Raw genomic sequence first — 20,071 nt, forward strand, 5'->3', positions numbered from 1 at the left:
TTCCTGCTTTGTTGAAGATGATAGAGTTGAGGATCATTTCTGGGTTCTCTATTCTGTTCCATTAGTCTATGTGTCTGTTTTTGTTATTAGCACATTTTTCAGAAGTCTTTTTAAATTAGAATTGTTTCCCCATCCCTCATGAAGTTTTTACCTGAAAATTCTGTAACATAGTTTTAAAATAATTCAAGCCAACTTTTCAATTTAGGTTCATAGCTCCAATCTTTCCCCTTAATAGAATACCTTCCTTAATTCCCGAGACAGTTTCTTAAAGATGACGATTTCCCAGTAGCGTGTTTTCACGAAGATGATTTGACAACATACCATTATTAACTTGGTAATGAGTTAATTGTACAGATTGAAATTGGCTTAACATTAAATTCCTGAGGGATGGGGAATCCATCACACAAATCATGGCTGCCTTCTGTAAGTATTTATTTCTATGCTTTGTTCTAGCAGTAGATGATGGAGGTAAGGAGAATTTTAAGAAGCTTATCCTGACAGTAAAGACAGACTTACTCTGAAGCCAAAGCTAGATGAAATCAAACACTGCACTTGCTCAATGACTTTTAGGTTTTGTAACTATATGTGTGTAGCTAGAAATGCTCTGCTTCATATTTTTTTTCTCATTGAGAATTTTTTTTTTGTTTATTTCAAATCAAGTCTTTTTTTTTTTTTTTAAAGATTTTATTTATTTGACAGAGATCACAAGTAAGCCAAGAGGCAGGCAGAGACAGAGAGAGGGGGAAACAGCCTCCCCACTGAGCAAAGAGTCTGATGTGGGGCTTGATCCCAGGACTCTGGGATCATGACCTGAGCTGGAGGCAGAGGCTTTAATCCACTGAGCCACCCAGGCGCCCCTAAAGCAAATATTATAAAAAGTACATTTGGAAAAGTTTTCTCAGAAAAAAAGGCCACCATATTATAGTGGAGCAAATTCTCTCTCCATCTCTCACTTTCTCATGTACTGACAGATTCCAAAAACAAATCCGGAATTACTATTTCCTTTCTATAATGTTCAAATACTTGGCCCCAGAACACAAAGCTCAGGATTGTCTCCATCTACCTTCCTAGTCTGATCTTATTTTTCGTTTCTTTCCATATTCTACATGCTCCAGTATAAATGGTCATTTCTCAATACTACCTGGTGCATTCCATTTACTTCCTGCATGTGCTGATTAACTTTGTTTCTCCATTTGCCTGAAGCGTCTTCATTCTTCTCTTAAAATCAGCTCCATGGCACCTATCTGGAATTCTTCATTCTCTAAGAACTCACAGGATGTTGTGTTTAGCTTTACTGTAGTATGTCTTTGATTTGTTGTTGTTGTTATAAGCATGTTTCCCACTGGTATATGAACACCATAAAACCATGAATCATGTATTTTTAAAATTCCAGTGCTTAGCATATAAAGGATGCTCAAAAAATATTTGGTGATTAAGAATGCATGACAAGAGGCGCCTTGGTGGCTCAGTGGGTTAAGCCACTGCCTTCAGCTCAGGTCATGATCCTAGGGTCCTGGGATCGAGCCCCGCATTCGGCTCTCTGCTCCACGGGGATCCTGCTTCCTCCTCTCTCTCTGCCTGCTTCTCTATCTACTTGTGATCTTTCTCTCTGTCAAATAAATAAAGTCTTAAAAAAAAAAAGAAAAGAATGCATGACAGGGAAAAATAATCTTGCAAAATGCAAACTAGCCAGACAACTACCAGCCCTTCAAGATATATCTTTAGTTAATCTACATAGATTTTGGTCATTTAAAGAGAGAAACATGGAGGGGTCCTAGAAAGGTGGTGCAAGAAATTAAGAGGTAATTTACAATCTCTACAGCCCATTATTGTTTCAGGGCAATATTTCAGACAGATTTTCCTTTTTTAATTAAACTCACAATATACCCTAAGTAAAGATGAGGATGTCACAGTTTCTTGCCTGTTCTGTTGTGATTCTTTGATATATCAGGATTCAAATGGTTCAGGAGAAATACTTTATTTTCCAAGATTGGGGCAGACTTTACCACTTGAGATTAAAAAGACAAGATCAAATTAAAAAGAAGTACGTGTTTTCCTGGTGATTTACAAATAGTGCTGGTTTTAAAACAGGGCCACAAAATTCTTAGGCCTCCTATAGAAAAGTGATGTCTATGTCCCCTCCCCTGAAATATAGGCTCTATAACTTTTTGACTAATAGGACATGGCAGAATGATGCCATTTTCAGCAGTTTTATATTTTCTCATACTGTGGTAAAATATGAACTACGGGCTGGTAGTTTCATGGCATTCAGCCTACTGAAATGGTCCTTAGCATAAGAAAAGTAAAATATTAGGAAAGTGAAACTCTAAAAATGAAACCAAATTTCTACTCATATCTAGTTTGTCTTGTAATGTATTCCAAATAGCATGTCTATGTCATGAATATGTCTATATAGATATATTTAAAACAAGTATTTTTGTAAACATAAATGAGTGGTAACCATTTTTATTATCTAAGTGCAAAGTTATATTGTTGCTAAACATTTAAAACTTGCTCAGATGGTTAGATTCTAATGACTGCTCTACTTGGACTTGGGATAAACTGCCAAGAGTAGCAGGAGTTTACCTCCCAAAAGAACTCTAGCCTTGATACTGATCTGAAAATTTGGATTCCTCTTCAAAGCTCATTGGCAATTAACCAAAAACACTTCATCATCAGAACAGTGTTTACCTTTTCACAATTTCTTTCATTATTTCCTGCCAAAATCATAAAATGTATGTGTGTGTGTGTGTGTGTGTGTGTGAGAGAGAGAGAGAGAGAGAGAGAGAGGCAGAAAGGGGAAGAGAAAGAGATAGAAAGAGGAGGGGATGGGGAGAATGTGCTGGGGTAGGGCTTAAAATTAAGTTCGCCTATCTTGGAGGATACTTAGCAGTAGGTAGGGTTTTGGATTTCTTTTTCATTGTAATTCATCTAGTTTATCCATCCGTAGATAAATCTGTTTCCCTAAATGGTGAATATTGTTTAGCAATGTTCATTATTCAAATGCTTTATGAAGTAATCCATAATTCCTATAAAGTAATTACAAACAGGGTGGTGCTGCTGACTTGCAGAAGGCAATAATATATAAGTGGCAAATTTCTGGACCTAGATAAAGCTCACTGCTATGTAAGGCTGCTGAAGCTTACATGATCAATGTTGTCACTTTCACTCATAGAAACTTAGGAAAACAAAATGCTCCAAACCCACATTCTTTCTTTGCAATCTCTGAATAGGCTTGCCTGAGCATTTTGGCAGTTAATGATTTATACCAGCAAAGGTGGGTTTATCTTCCCCCATCGATACCATTCTAGAGAGAAACTGACAGTTCTTAAATAGGAAAATAGTTGGGGCATTGTGCTAGAACACTCTGTGGTGACTTAACTGACAAAGAATCTACTACAAATCCCAGCACTGAGCATTTATTTCTCTTTCTTGCAGGGGCAAAAGGTTATACACTTTTAAAAGTGCACTTCACAAAAGTAAGCAATACTTAAAAGTGCTGTATTTTTGACCACCCATAGAGGAAATGATCTTAAAGAAGAGCTCAGAGGAGATATTACATCGATGAAGTGTCAATGAATTAGGAGTATATAGATGAAATTCTTCTGAAACTACACAATCTTTAAGGAAAACTATTGAGCTGAAACATGTTTTGCATTAGAAAATCTTTGCTCATACGAGGGAAATAATTGAAAACACCTGAAGCTTACATGCCACTTCTTTCATGTGTTTCTATCCAAGTCTTTGAGGAAAGGAGGTTGGAAGTCTAATATGGGTGAGATAGCTTATTGGCTATAGTTATCAGAGACCTTTTGGTTGTATGTTTATACTCCCAACGTGAACATGATAATCACAAAGGGAGACAGCTGGAAGAAACTGTAAACCATGAATTAAGTTAACTTTTATTGTATACTCTCTGATGCCCTTGTAGTCTCCTCATAATGCCATGACTACAGAGTTTCCATGGTAACCATGAAAAAGACAGCACAGCCTACATATTTAGCCAACATATGATTGATTCAAAGATCATATTTAATGGTTCAAAGTAGTATAAGGTATTATTGACAATTTTCCAAAAATGTTCAAGTCTATTCCTAATGTCCAAAGAATGAGAAACTATTGTGATCAGTGTGGCCTGGTAACAAGAAAATATTTATTTTGTATCACTACGCAGGGGTTAATGTGAATCCCTTTTGTATTATGTCTTCTCAGATGCTTTACACTGGCATATGATGTTTACTTTTTGCCTTGGAAATACTAATAAAATACTTCATTAAAGGCATTTTAAAATCATTTTAACTATTTTTAAGTGGACAATTCAGTAGCATTGAGTACACTCACAGTATTGTGCAACCATCGTCTCTATTTCTAGAACTTTTTCATCATCCCAAATATAGATTCTACACCTATTAAATAATAACTCCCCATTCCCTCCTTCCTCCAGTCCCTTGTAAATTGTATTATATTTGCCACTTATATAAATTTGCGTATTCTGTGTACCTCAGATAAATGGAATCATAGAATATTTGTCCTTTGTGTCTGGCTTATTTCACTTAGCATTAACATTTTTAAGGTTTACCCATGTTGTAGCATATATTAGAATTTCATCTTTTAATGAATGAATAATATTGTTATATTGTACATACCACATTTAAGTAATTCATTCATCTGTTGATGGACACTTGCATTGTTTCCACCTTTTGACTATTGTGAATAATGCTGCTATGAACATTGGTATCCCAGTATATGTTTGAGTCCCTTGGTATATGACTTTTAAAAAATGAAGTATTTTTAGTTTTTGGTGTTTGGATGTAATAAAACAAAATTCAATGTCACCACTGGATGGGTTTTTAGGTTATTTTGCTTTTCTTTATTTTTTTTAAACAGATACTGGGAAAATTCCTTACTTTTCTCGCTCTTCACATTTCAGGACTGTATGTGCCCCATCTTTCTTCATATGCCATATAAATGCACATAAATCAATGTAAGTTAAATTAAGTAGGTTTGCATGGTATAGATTGGATGCATTTCTCAGAGACTGAAGCAATCATACCTTCTGACTACGCAGAGTCAACATTACAAATGAGCAAATTTCATTATTTTTCAAATTCTGTACTTGTGATGGGTATAGAATAAGATTGTTAAAGAATAAGGAATAAGAACGGTTGAAAAACAAGTGCTCTACCAGATAATTTAGTTGAAACACTCTTGGCATTTCGCATCCATGGGATTTTGTACATAATACTGCAGCTAGAAGACACTACTTTTGATGAATTTGAGGTAAGTGTAGGCAATTTTAAGAACTCCCAACTAGTTACAACATGGAAGCTTCAACTACTACTTCCAGTCACTAGAAAGCTCAATTAATCCATGTTTTAATGAGATAGACCAGATTGCAAGTAGAAAGAATCAGACAGACCCCAGGTTCAGAATTCCGGAAACATGCTCTTGGAAAATTCTTCTGCTGACGTGGTGGAATAGTAGACATAACAGCTGGGCAGGTTAGAACAGAAATTAGTGGTGGGGGAACATCATGTGTATAAAGTGAAGACTGGGGTGGTTTTCCTTTTGACCCATGTTTCTCTTCTTAACAGCCTAGAAAACAAATGGTTTAACGTGACCGCAAACTCTTACTTCCTTCTTTAAGAAACGGTTACTGTAAAGTCTGGAGGAATTATTTTTTCGAAAAGAAACCATTTTCTTGCTTGCAGCTGGCTTCCTGTGCTTCGCAGAAGGCCAGCTGTGACGTGTTGGGCGTTCATGTACTCTCTAGATTTGGATGCTATTGTCCTGAACAAAAAATAAAAGGGCAATGCATGGTGAAATATAACACAGACTGTTAATATACTGAAATCATTATAGAATATAAAGTTGAGATGTTTAGAATTTTTCCTTTGTCTTAATCTTTAAGACTATAGCGGGAAAATAGCAGATCATGAACATAGTCATGGGTGAAGGACAATAATAGGGAGGAAATTATTCTGTGATACCTCAGCCTTTGCCAAGATGAAAGGACTATTCATTTTTTTCTCTTTTCTAAATGAACTCTGCAACATGTGTGCTTGTTTAGGTTACAGTTATGATGATGATTTAGGATGTAGAGGGCTCTTTGATTGTTAAGCAGAAGAGCTATTTCATTAGCTGGTCATGGATATCGTTTACTTCTGGTCTTAAATATGGAGATCGAAATTGTTCTGAAGCAACCAGTCTAATGACCCATTTTGAAACGTTCATGCCCTTCATTTCCTTCTTGATAGTACTTGAACAGTACCTAACTATCTTTTCTATTAAATGTCTAAGATGTTCCCTGGATTTAAAACGTACCAGGTAATACACATAAAAATGTAATAGAAAGAGGAATGTTTCCTTTCTCTTTGTGTGCAACTGCTTGAGTCTTCTTCAGGGATCTGAGCAGGAGACCTTACAGTCTGAGATGTTTATGTTCTACGCTTCCTTTACAGAAATGGAACTGGAGACCTTTGCACAGGCATCTAGTTTTCTTTAAACTCTGGAACACCTCTGATCTCACATGGCAGAGAGTCTAGATAGCAGGTTTTTTTTTTTTTTTTTTTTTTACTCCTCCCTTACAACCTAATTGTGACACTGTGAGGTTAGGCTGGGGAGAGAGAGAACAGTGTGGCTGAAAAACTTTGAAGGAAGGATGTTGGGGGAAACAATATTCATAAAATTTCAACTGATGAATTTTGGAAACATAGCACTTTGAGGGCTGAGAGGAGAAATATATTAATAAATAAATGGCAGGAATATATAGCAAAATATAGATAAAAAAATTTGATACCAGAAAATTTAACCATTAGACTTTCAAGCTTCTTTAGGGAGGTTTCATATCAAAGAGTATTAAATATTAGTCCCTCTTTCTGGGCTGTTAAATACTGACTCATTGCTCACAAAAAGTGGCCCCAAGAGGAGAAATTGTTATGGAAGGTTCTTGTCAGGGTCCCAAAAAAGGTTCCTTGGAGGACTAGAAGGACACCTCATGTTTGGGTTGTCCAGTTTGGGCCATTCAGAGCCCTAAGTCATGTGTGAACACAGCTTAGTACATGGAAGGACTTTATCACCAGTACTCTGTTAAGAATGCCTCTTAGGTATAAGCACTTTGACCAATTATGAATTTAATATCTTGTGTTTGGAGTTTTGGTGCTTTCTTCCCAGGTCCTAAGCAATTGGATACTCTTGAGGACAGTGCTGGTGATAGGTAACAAATCCTACTTCTGCCCCTCCTCTTTCTTCCCTCTCTATTCTCTATCCTAGATTCTTCCGTGTCTCTTAGCAAGTCTGAGAGTTCCTAGGGCATGTGGCAGACACAGGAAAATTGCCTGGCCTTTCTAGTTCTCTAACTCTAACTCACAGAAATTTCTCTTGTTTTTTTTTTTTTTTTTTTTGTTTGTTTGTTTGTTTTTTTTTTGGTGGCTTCTGTGGCATCACCCACCTACATTGCCCATTAGTCATACAGTAAAACTCCCACACAATCCTTGCAAAGTACTGAGCAAGAACATTTGAGAACTGTGACTCCAAGTAAAACTGCATGGTTTTAATCAGTTGTAGCACAGAGATGTGATTAGCAGTCAAAGAGCCCTGAAAACGACTTTACTTTGCTGTTTGTACCAATAATTAGCACTCTGTTAAATTAGCAGTTTTGGAAATAAGACCTGCATCTTTTTTGTTGTATGGAGCAGTCGAGATTCTCATGATAGCCAACTCCAATAAAAATGTCTCTTTTCTATTCCTACTTCTTAATATGTGTTATTTTTCCTTTGAGACAAGTTGGTGGGCAATAAGATAAAGATAACATTGTGGGGGGTATGAGGGGCAGAAGGAGAGAGAGACAGAATCCTAAGCAGCCCCAACCTGACATGGGGCTCAGCCTCCCAACCCTGAGATCATGACCTGAGCTGAAATCATGAGTCAGACACTTTACCAACCAAGCCACCCAGGCACCCCAAGACAAAGACAATCTTAATGCTGGCTTGCTAGGATTCTAGTCTTAGCTCTGTCACTTACTATCTAAGTGACTTTAGGCAAATCACTGAATCTCTCTGAGCTAAAGTGTTTACAACCATAAAAGGGAGATAATATCAGCCTTACCTACTTCATAGGCTTAAACAAGATAATGTGAAAACCATGAAATGCTATATGAGTGTATAGCATTATAAATCACCAGAGAAAGGTCATGAATATAAAAGAGAACTAAAAGATGACTTAGTTTCTGAACAATTTTCCATGAGTAGATATGCTAGACTCAGAGCTGACTACCATATAAGTTATTCACTGACAGATAAAATTTATTTTTAATTTTTAAACATTTTTTAAAGATTTTATTTATTTATTTGACAGACAGAGATCACAAGTAGGCAGAGAGGCAGGCAGAGAGAGACGAGAGACGAGAGACGAGGAAGAAGGCTCCATGCTGAGCAGAGTGGGGCTCGATCCCAGGACCCTGGGATCATGACCCGAGCCGAAGGCAGAGGCTTTAACCCACTGAGCCACCCAGGTGCCCCTGACAGATGAAATTTTGTTCCCAATAAAGTCTTCAGAAATATTCTGAGGCCACAATGATGGTCAACCCTAAATATACCACCAGATGGGGGTGGAGGCTCTGAGAAGACAGAAGTAAGGCATCTTAAGCCATCTGGAACTTTTCAAAACAGGGAAACAGGGTGGGTTAAAAAAAAAAAATCAAACCTACCAAAGAATCTCCTACAGAGGGGAATCAATGAACAAATTTGTGACCATGGAAATTAAGCAAAATTATAATCAAAGAAGACAAACAAAAGCTAAAGCTAAAAAGCTTTGCCAAAATTATGTTATCCAATATCCAATGAGAGGATTCAAAACATTTTTTTTCCAACCAAACCCAACAACAAAAAATTCCCTGTTTTTATATATAATAACATGTCCCCTTTCCAGTATAATTTCTTCCTGGCTACAGAAATGAAAGGTAATTGAATTGTAGAAGTGCTGGCTGCCAGTGTCTGGGGTGGATTGCAGATCCCCTTCTTTGCACTTCGACTACACTCTGCTTGCTCATGGTTATCCTACCTGGAGGAAATGAGTCCCAGTGAAGGTAGACCTCTGAGAGCAGGAATTATATCAGTGGGACTACAGCTGGATTCTCCAGTTCTTTACAGTTGAAAGACCTTAGATTTCATTTTGGCTCTGTGGTTGATTATGAGGTAAATTTTGGTTAACTTATCTCTACAGACTTCAGTTTCTTTTGCTGTAAAATGATTTGGTTGAATAAGATCTCTTTACATTCCCAATGTCCTATAGGAAAGAATAAAGCTTCTCAGAAGAACAGGGAGTCTGTGGTCATCACATTTTTACAAAGTTGGAAGCTCAAGGGTAATGATATGACAAATATAGAGAGTGGACTTTAACAGTAGGTGACATTCAGAAAAGTAGAAGATGAGGATTAGGGAAAATCTAGGGAGAGACAAACTGAAAGAAATTGGGACAAATGGGCAATCTAAGAAAAACTTCAAGGTTGGTACACAGAAGTAAGGGGCACCATGAAAGGCCAACAGTGTGTCTGGAGTGGTAAAATTAAGTCATTTCTGCCAGTGGAGTCTAGCACATTAACAAGTTAGGGATCAGGTGGCTATAGCTTTATTCTTAAACCAAGGAATACATCTAAAGCCTACTCAGGAAAAAAAGAAAACATGTAAATAGATCAGTTATGGACTAGGGCCACAAAGGATGTAAACTAGAGAAGGACAGTAAACAAAAGGAATCCTTGACCAAAACAGTCACTGTGTCATCAGCTCTTTGGGGAACAGTGTGAACACAACCACTAAGGAAACAGAAAGCCATTGAGATCTTCCTCAGTCACTTAGATGTTAATAAAATGACGCAGATGAAGTAATGTAGGAAGTGACTGCTTAAATGATGTGGGTCATTTATCAACTGAGTAGCAGAGGTCAGATTTCCTAATTCTCCCTTTCATTGCTATGTAAGAGATACACAATGACAGAGCATCTGCAGTCTCTTTAACTGGAATAATTTCTGTTAAACTGTTAATAATGTGTTGCTCATAAAAACTAAAATGTATTGGTATAGTTGCAGAATTGTTTTTGGGCATTTGACTCAATTAGACTCTGGAGTCTAATTGCTCTTACTTATCCACCAAAAGGATAGCATGAGGATATGGGGCAAAAAGTAAAGATGTGGTATTTCTTTCTTTCCATTCTTGGACAGTTTGTCATACAACAAGGGAAGACAAAAACTGATGGATCCAAAAGCAACATAAATATTTAACAGAAAATTAATGACTACAGAACATATGAGAACAATCTATGTACTGATGACTCTGAAAGATATATGTGGAAATTATTTTAGTCTTCATTTTTCAGCAGAGAAGGCAAATTTGCAATACTGTTGCTTACCTTTAAAAAAGTTGAGTTGATCGTCTACTTGCTTTTGTAACTCAGATGTCCTATTTTTCTTGGTCCCTGTGAAGTACCCCCAAAGAAGAGAGATTGAGAATCCAATATTCCAAGCATTGAGTTTTTCAGATTAAAACAAATTCTGAGATAGACTATGAACAAAATAACTTTCTTTGATTTGAAGGAGATGTCTAAGGTTTAAGGACATTTATTTAATGGTAGCTTTAAACAAGGGGTTTAAAAACCACTTGATAAGTAATATTTGACTATTAAGTTCAACTTTTCAGTGGATCATTTCTAAAAGAAACTTATATTTCAAGACATAATTAATCAAAACTTTGAGAGAAGAAATATCAATCTCAAATATATATATATATTTAAAAACCGAGGCTGCAGGGTAACTTTACCAGTCTTTAAAATCCCTTAACTTCTCTATTTTCTACACTTACAGCTGCCATAAGGATGAAGCAGTTAGTGAAGGGAGGCGGCATCACGAGGGATGCGTGAGATGGTGTGTGGACTTCTAGTAGTAGATGCTTAGCTTACCAGTTTAGTCACCTTCACCCTGGTGATGAATGAGGTGACAGATATGGTGGCCTCCCTCACTCCTGTATGCTTAGGCAGGGGTTGAAAGTCACTTTATTTAAATATAATTTCTACACAGAAAACTAGAGTATCAAATTGAAATAGTGCTCAGTCAAATAATGTGAAATACAAATGACTTCTAGCCCAGAAATGAGATGTGGTTTTCTCCCTTTTAAAATAAAAGATAAGAAGGCAAAATAATATTCTAGGTGTAGACAATAACAAGCTCCTCTGGAAAAAACAACTACAGGAAAAACGACTCAGTCATACCTAACCCTTTCTGTTTCTCTGAAAGTGGAGAAGAATTATCAAGTTACATTGCCAGTATTTGATTACAAAGAAATAATATCCAGAGGCTGGATGTGAAGATGTGATCTGAAAGGAAGATGAACAAAATTGCAGGGTGTTTCTGGTTTAAACACACTGATTCTCTTTGTCACTAATGGGTTTCTGAATCCAATGAGTCAGTGTGATATTTGGCTCATCACTGTGTAAACTTTCTGAATAGTAAGTTATGGACCTGGAGTATAAATAGGCTTCTAAGATATTTTCCATACTAGAGACAGTGGCTCAGATATAATAAGAATCTAGCTCATCACTTCTCATCTTCTGGTACAATGTGTTGTCATGAAGCAAACCTTGTAACTATTTTCTGAATGTCCTTCCAAACTCAGTAGCCTGAGGATGGAGGCCTTTGCATTGCACCCTGGAAGCTTGTTCTTCAGGAAGGAAAGTACTGTGTTTTATTAAAAAAAAATATATATTTATTTATCTGAGAGAGAGAGGGTAGAGGGAGAGAGAGATAATCTCAAGCAGATTCCCTGCTGAGTATAGAGCCCCATGCGGGTCTCCACCTGAGATCATGACCCTTGCCAAAACCAAGAGTCAGGTGCTTAACAGACTGAGCCACCCAGGTGCCCCCCAAATACTGTATTTTAGAGCTAAAAACACTTATAAGATAATAAGAAAATTCCCACCCATAATTTCTTGAAATTTAATGACAGAATTGTTAATAGCAGTGGTGTTTGTTTCCATTTTGTTGGGTGATGGCAATTTCTTAATGGTGATTTAAACCTGATGCATTCAGCCCTGGTGACTTTAATCTTAGAATACTCTGACTTCCTGAAATAATATTGCTTACTTGTGTGAAAAATAGGTTAATTAATGACATATATTTCCACAAATGAGATTATAATTGTTCTTAAGTAAAGGTAAATGAAAATACTTCTGTTTTGTAATGTTGAATTGTTTTGAAACAAGAGATCTAGTCATGAAATTACTTAATTATTCTGTTATTAGGGCTAATATCTTGGAATTCTTTGTATGATCATTAAAAAAACTTTTATTTCACCTATAAGAACAGACATGTAAATGGTTTTAATTATCTTATAGAAAAAAGTCTTGTAGGAATATGGTGATGTTACAATTTAAATTTTCTGAAAGCAAGCAACAGTAGAGAAAAATCATTACCCTGGAATACATGATGTAATTTTCCTTTATAAAAAAGTTCCTGATATTTTGGTGCTATTATTTTGATAACAAAAAGTAGACAGAAACTCTTGACAGTTTTCAGTGTTCCTTCAACTATTTTCTACTCAGTCTGATTATAAGAGGTTCACATAATTGCCCTGTTCTATTCTAAAAGATTCTAAAGGATAGTCATATTCCCCCCTATATATTGGTTCATACAATTTCTTTTTTTTTTAATTTTTTATATCTTTTCAGCGTAACAGTATTCATTGTTTTTGTACCACACCCAGTGCTCCATGCAGTCTGTGCCCTCTCTAATACCCACCACTTGGTTCCCCCAACCTCCCACCCCCCGCCCCTTCAAAACCCTCAGGTTGTTTTTTAGAGTCCATAGTCTCTCATGGTTCACCTCCCTTCCAATTTCCCTCAACTCCCTTCTCCTCTCCATCTCCCCTTGTCCTCCATGCTATTTGTTATGCTCCACAAATAAGTGAAACCATATGATAATTGACTCTCTCTGCTTGACTTATTTCACTCGGCATAATCTCTTCCAGTCCCGTCCATGTTGCTACAAAAGTTGGGTATTCATCCTTTCTGATGGAGGCATAATACTCCATAGTGTATATGGACCACAACTTCCTTATCCATTTGTCTGCTGAAGGGCATCTTGGTTCTTTCCACAGTTTGGCGACCGTGGCCATCGCTGCTATAAACATTGGGGTACAGATGGCCTTTCTTTTCACTACATCTATATCTTTGGGGTAAATACCCAGTAGTGCAATTGCAGGGTCATAGGGAAGCTCTATTTTTAATTTCTTGAGGAATCTCCACACTGTTTTCCAAAGAGGCTGCACCAACTTGCATTACCACCAACAGTGTAAGAGGGTTCCCCTTTCTCCACATCCTTTCCAACACATGTTTTTTCCTGTCTTGCTAATTTTGGCCATTCTAACAGGTGTAAGGTGGTATCTCAATGTGGTTTTAATTTGAATCTCCCTGATGGCTAGTGATGATGAACATTTTTTCATGTGTGGTTCATACAATTTCTAATTATATTATTGATTAGCACTGTCATACACACACACACACACACATATACATATGTACATATAAGTAAGGTAAAAATCACAGAGATGTGACATTCGACTTTCCAAATTTATAATCTGATAAATGTAAATACTGCAACACAGGTATAAACATCAATAAAGAGAACAAAGTACTTACATGGAGGATACTTAAAGACAATTTATTTCAAACTTATATACTTTAAAGATTTATTTATTTATTTATTTGACAGAGATCACAAGTAGGCAGAGAGAGAGAGGGGAAGCCGGCTCTCTGCCAAGCAGAGAGCCCGATGCGGGGGTTGATCGCAGGACCCTGGGATCACAACCTGAGCCGAAGGCAGAGGTTTTAACCCAATGAGCCACCCAGGTGCCCCTCAAACTTATATTTTTTTCCTTTTGTCACTGTTATGGATTGGAAACATGTTCTATGGAAAAAAATACCTTGATCCCAGCCAGATAAGCCAGACCTATTGGACTGTAATGAGTACTTGGCCACAGTCCAACTAAAGTTAAATTCCATAAATGTGATCTTAAGATGTATAGAGCGTACAGTAGTAAGGTTTTTTTTTTTTTTTAAAGATTTTATTTATTTATTTGTCAGAGAGAGTGAGCACAGGCAGACAGAGAGGCAGGCAGAGGCAGAGGGAGAAGCAGGCTCCCCGCCGAGCAAGGAGCCCAATGTGGGACTCGATCCCAGGACCCTGGGATCATGACCTGAGCCGAAGGCAGCCACTTAACCAACTGAGCCACCCAGGCACCCCCAGTAGTAAGGTTTTAAAAGTTTAATTCTTACATGTTATCTAAGATCTGGTCCCATTTGTTTATAACAGATAAACTTTTATTGTGTGTCTCTGCAGCCTTCAGAAACAAGGAAACATTATTATTATTGTTTTTATAATTATAATAATAATTATTATTATTATGATCATCATTATTATAACATTTGTATGGAAGACAGTAGCAGTTGTAGAGTGTACAATTAAAACGAATCCCACTAAAGGGTGCAATATAGACCACAGATGATAGGTAAAGTGTATCAGACAGCATGCAAATAAAATACATTAAACAGCACATGCACACTGTCAGCTTAAAACAATGTCGGTTGGATACTACCTTCACTTTACTTCCTGCCATTTAACTTGAATTACAGAAGACTGACAAAGTTGTCCACAATCTGTAAACTAACCCCAGCAGGAAGAAAGCGAATTCTCTCTAGACCTAGGAGGAACAGTGGTAGCACGATGCAAACGTGTCTGCTTTGTCAAAGGTTAGCCTTCCTAAGAGTACCTCCTTTGTGCAGCACTCAGGTCTTGCCTCTGTGCGCTAATAGCTCCAAGGGCACACCACATTCTATCAGATGTCTTTCTTATTGATTTTCTTCAAATTTTTATTGTCAAAAATTTGAAATATAAAGAAAACACGAAAGCAAAATACAACCAAATCCATATATCTATCACCTAGATTCAATAGTTAATATTTTGCCACATTTGCATTATTTATTTATTTATGCTTATATTGCCAAACCATTGAAAAGTAAGATTTCTGTATGAATCTAAGAACGACCAATATAACCACAACACAAACAACACAATTAGCAACCCAAGGAAAGAAAAATGATTTGTCAATATCTAATATTCATTCTATATTTAAATGTACTTAATTGACTTTTCTAGCTGTGACTTTTGTGTGTTTCAACCAATAGTTTAAGTGAAACTAAATGGTAGTGATATGGTGTGGGCCATCTGGTTTAGAAACAACTTAACAATGGCTTAAACAAAATTATTTCTCTTTCATTTAGTTTGGAGATGTGCTGATAAAGGGCATTTAATGTGGCTTTTCCATCCTGACATCCAACACACAGTTTTACCTCTGATTTGAAAGATGGCAGCTGCAACCAGTTATTATGGCACAGAGGAGACACAGGGAAGTACAACTCCAAGGGCACAATCCAGATGTTGTATACATAATTTCTGTTCACATTCTGCTCTACAGAATGTCGACACATAGGTGCTTTCTAGCTGCGGCAGAGGCTGGGTTAAAAAGGCAAAGCTGTCGTCATCAAGACAGTATGGTACTGGCACAAAAGCAGACACATAGATCAATGGAACAGAATAGAGAGCCCAGAAATAGACCCTCAACTCTATGGTCAACTAATCTTCGACAAAGCAGGAAAGAATGTCCAATGGAAAAAAGACAGCCTCTTCAACAAATGGTGGTGGGAATATTGGACAGCCACATGCAGAAAAATGAAAGTGGACCATTTCCTTACACCATAGATGAAAATAGACTCAAGATGGACGAAGGACCTCAATGTGAGAAAGGAATCCATTAAAATCCTTGAGGAGAACACAGGCAGCAACCTCTTCGACCTCAGCCGCAGCAACATCTTCCTAGGAATGTCGCCAAAGGCAAGGGAAGCAAGAGCAAAAATGAACTATTGGGACTTCATCAAGATCAAAAGCTTTTGCACAGCAAAGGAAACAGTTAACAAAACCAAAAGACAACTGACTGAATGGGAGAAGATATTTGCAAACGACATATCAGATAAAGGGCTAGTGTCCAAAATCTACAAAGAGCTTAGCAAACTCAACACCCAAAGAACAAATAATCCAATCAGGAAATGGGCAGAGGACATGAACAGACATTTCCGCAAAGACATCCAGATGGCCAACAGACACATGAAAAAGTGCTCCACATCACTCGGCATCAGGGAAATACAAGTCAAAACCACAATGAGATACCTCCTCATAACAGTCAGAATGGCTAAAATTAACAAGTCAGGAAATGACAGATGCTGGCGAGGATGCAGAGAAAGGGGAACCCTCCTACGCTGTTGGTGGGAATGCAAGCTGGTGCAACCACTCTGGAAAACAGCATGGAGGTTCCTCAGAAAGTTGAAAATAGAACTACCCTATGACCCAGCAATTGCACTGCTGGGTATTTACCCTAAAGATACAAACGTAGTGATCTGAAGGAGCATGTGCACCTGAATGTTTATAGCTGTAATGTCCACAATAGCCAAACTATGGAAAGAACCTAGATGTCCATCAACAGATGAATGGATAAAGAAGAGGTGGTATATATATATATAGGAATACTATGCAGCCATCAAAAGAAATGAAATCTCGCCATGTGCGACAACGTGGATAGAACTAGAGGGTATTATGCTTAGCTAAATAAGTCAGTCAGAGAAAGACAACTATCATATGATCTCCCTGATATGAGGAAGTGGAGATGCAATGTGGGGGGTTTACGGGGTAGGAAAAGAATAAATGAAACAAGATGGGCTCGGGAGGGAGACAAACCATAAGGGACTCTTAATGTCACAAAACAAACTGAGGGTGGCTGGGGGAAGGGGGTTAGGGAGAGGGTGGTGGGGTTATGGACATTAGGGAGGGTATGTGCTATGGTGAGTGCTGTGAAGTGTGTAAACCTGGTGATTCACAGACCTGTACCCCTGGGGCTAATAATACATTACATGTTTATAAAAAAATTAAAAAAAAATTTTAAAAAAGGCTTTTTTCTTGGTGGCCATAGTCTACCTTTCCCTGGACCTGTACATCTTATATCTGAAGGAACATGGTCTAGTGGCAGTAATTAACCATCTTTGCCAAAGATATTCCTAGAAATAACTAAGCTATGACAAATTGTATTAAAATTAATTCCCTATACATAACAATATGATGATAGGCTTAGACTTATTTCAGGTAAGACTATTTTTCCTCCTATACTAAATAAGTTTTGTGTTATTAATACTCATTTTGAGTTCATTATCTATTTTTTAAGATTTTCTTTCTCCTCCCTTGTCAAGGTATTAGCTGTCAGTGCTTATTTTTATAACTGTATTTACTTTCCTTTCTAATTTTCCTTTTTTGTTGTCATCACGTTTTTAAAAAGAAGAGTTTTATCTAAGTATAACATACTCTTATTTAAATATAAGATACATTCAGAAAAGTTCACAGGTCATAATTGCACAATGTGATGAAAATAATGAGAAAAGAGTGATACATATAAACACTATTCAGATTAAGAAGTGGAGTATTATTAGTATTCGAGATGCAGTTTTGTGCAACTTCCATTTACTACTTCCCTTCTCCTCTGAGAGATAACTACTGTGATCTTTAACACAATGGTTTAATTTTGTATGTTTTTGAATTTTATATAAATAGAATCATACAACATATATTCCTTTTTTGTCAGACTTTTTGCCCAATATTGTATTTATGAGATGCATTGATGTTAATTCATGTGGCAGGTAGTTCATCCACTTTCATTGCTTATGGGATTGTATCAATGTATCATTATTTATCCATTATATTGTCAATGAATAATTGGATTGCTTTATAGCTTTTGGCTATTACAAATGCAGTTGTTTTGATCATTATTCTATTTGTATTTTTTTGTTATACATATGTATATATTTGTTAGGCATATGTAATTCCTGGATATAAGGTAATAGGATATTTGTGGATTTTTTTTTTTTTTTTGCCTTATTGAACTCAGACTTCTAGTGTAATGTTGAATAGAAGTTGTCATAAAGAAAATTCTTGTCTGTATCTGGATCTCAAGGAGGAAACTTCCTTAACTTCAAATTTGCTTTAGGAGTTTTGTACATGACACTTGTCAGATTAAGAATATTCTTCCTAGTCCTAATTCTCTAAGGTTCTCCTTCATAGGTGGGTACTGAATTTTATCAAATGCTTTTTCTATATTTTTGAGATGGTTGTATAATTTTTCTCTTTTTTCAGTTAAAATGATAAGTTTACTTGATTAATTTTCAAAGCTCAAACCAACCTTGCATTCTTGAAATAAACCCACTTTGTGATATATTACCCCCAAATAATCCATGTGTCAAAGAAAATATCACATTGGAAATTAGAGTATATGATGAATGATAATGAAACTATGATGTGTATCAGATCATAATCATAAACATGACATTCTTAAACTATTCTTTTATTGTCTATCTTAGATTACAAAACATGCATCCTTGATTTACTAAAGACTAATATAAACTGTAACTTTTACAACTTATTCGACACAACGTGTAATTTAGAGCACTTTAACTCCAATTACTCCCCTCCCAACTTATGTGTTATTGCTATTGTTATGGGTTAAATTGTGTCCCCCAGAAAGACATGTTGAAGTCCTAACCCCTGGAACCTGTGCATGTGACCTTATTTAGAAATAGGGTCCTTGCAAATGTAGTGAAGTAAGATGAGGTCATACTATATTAGTATCCTTTTAATGATTAGTGTCTTTATAAGAAGGGGGAAATACAGACACAGATATGTAGGAGAAAAGGCCATTAAAAAATGGAGGTGGGTTTGGACTGATGTATCTAGAAGCCAAGGAACACCAAGGTTTGTCAGCTAAGAGGGAAGGAAGGATAATCCTCTAGAGCTTTCAGACAGTATAGCCTTTACCAACACCTTGACTTCAGACTTCTGGTCTCTAGAATTGTGAGAGAATACATTTCTGTTGTTTTAAGCCACCAAATTTGTGGTACTTTGTTATAGTAGTCCTGGGAAACTAACACAGTTGTCATGTACTTAAATTCTATATAAATTTTAGTCTCTATAAGAACATACTGGCATTGTTTGTATAGTGAATATTCATTTATGTTGTTTGACTCTTTCCATTTTTCTTCATTTCTTCCTAATTCTCTATCTATGCCTTCTAGGATTGCTTTTTTTCTTCTTGGAGTACTTCTATCAGTATTTCCTTACTGTGGGTTTGCTGTTGGTGAATTCTCTTAGTTCTGTTTGCCTGGAAATGCTTTTATTTTACCTTCACTTTCTGAAGTGTATTTTTGATAGGCATAGAATTCTAGGTTAGTGGTTCTTTTAGCATCTAGCACCTTGAAGATATCATTCCATCATCTTCTGACTTCTGTTATTTGGTTTTATGAAGTTTTACTATAATATACATTGGTGGTGCTCCCTTTGGCTTTGTGTTGCTTGGGATTTGCTTTTCTTGGTTTTGTGACTTGGTGTCTTTCATCAATTTTTTGACAATTTTTGTCATTATTTCTTTACATATTACTTATGCCTAAATCTTTCTCTTCTTTTCCTTGTGGAACACAAATTATAGCTTTATTAGAACTACTTGTTCCCAATCTCTTTTTATAACCTGCTTTGTTTTTACTTTCTTTTGCCTTCCCTTCCCTTCCTAAATTTTGGAATACTTTATACTCCACAAAATTTTCAGCATTGCTGAATCATTGCTTCTAAAATTTTCTCTAAAATATGTATCTAACTCTATGAGGTGCTAGCTTAAAAACTTTCACTATCTCCTTTTCCATCTGACCTTCAGCAAACATTTATTAAACAACTATTATGGGGGACACCTGGGTGGCTTAGTGGGTTAAAGCCTCTGCCTTTGGCTCAGGTCATGATCCCAGGGTCCTGGGATCGAGCCCCGCATCAGGCTCTCTGCTCAGCGGGGAGCCTGCTTCCTCCTCTCTCTCTGCCTGCCTCTCTGCCTACTTGTGATCTCTGTCTGTCAAATAAATAAATAAATAAAATCTTTAAAACAACAACAATA

General features: G+C 36.6%; 1 protein-coding gene across 1 annotated transcript in view; it reads right to left on the minus strand.

Annotated features, from left to right (window-relative positions):
• Positions 1 to 11,258: 11,258 nt before the first annotated feature.
• Positions 11,259 to 20,071, minus strand: part of LOC111159961 (lamin tail domain containing 1) — a 98,611-nt gene continuing 89,798 nt past the window's right edge. Inside the window, exon 9 of the mRNA XM_022522679.1 lies at positions 11,259 to 11,363. Within this exon, the coding sequence (XP_022378387.1) occupies positions 11,259 to 11,363 (105 nt within the window). The remainder of the gene's footprint in view (positions 11,364 to 20,071) is intronic.

This window comes from Enhydra lutris, unplaced genomic scaffold, assembly GCF_002288905.1.
Source record: "Enhydra lutris kenyoni isolate GAN:26980312 unplaced genomic scaffold, ASM228890v2 scaffoldscaffold72, whole genome shotgun sequence".
NCBI lineage: Eukaryota > Metazoa > Chordata > Mammalia > Carnivora > Mustelidae > Enhydra > Enhydra lutris.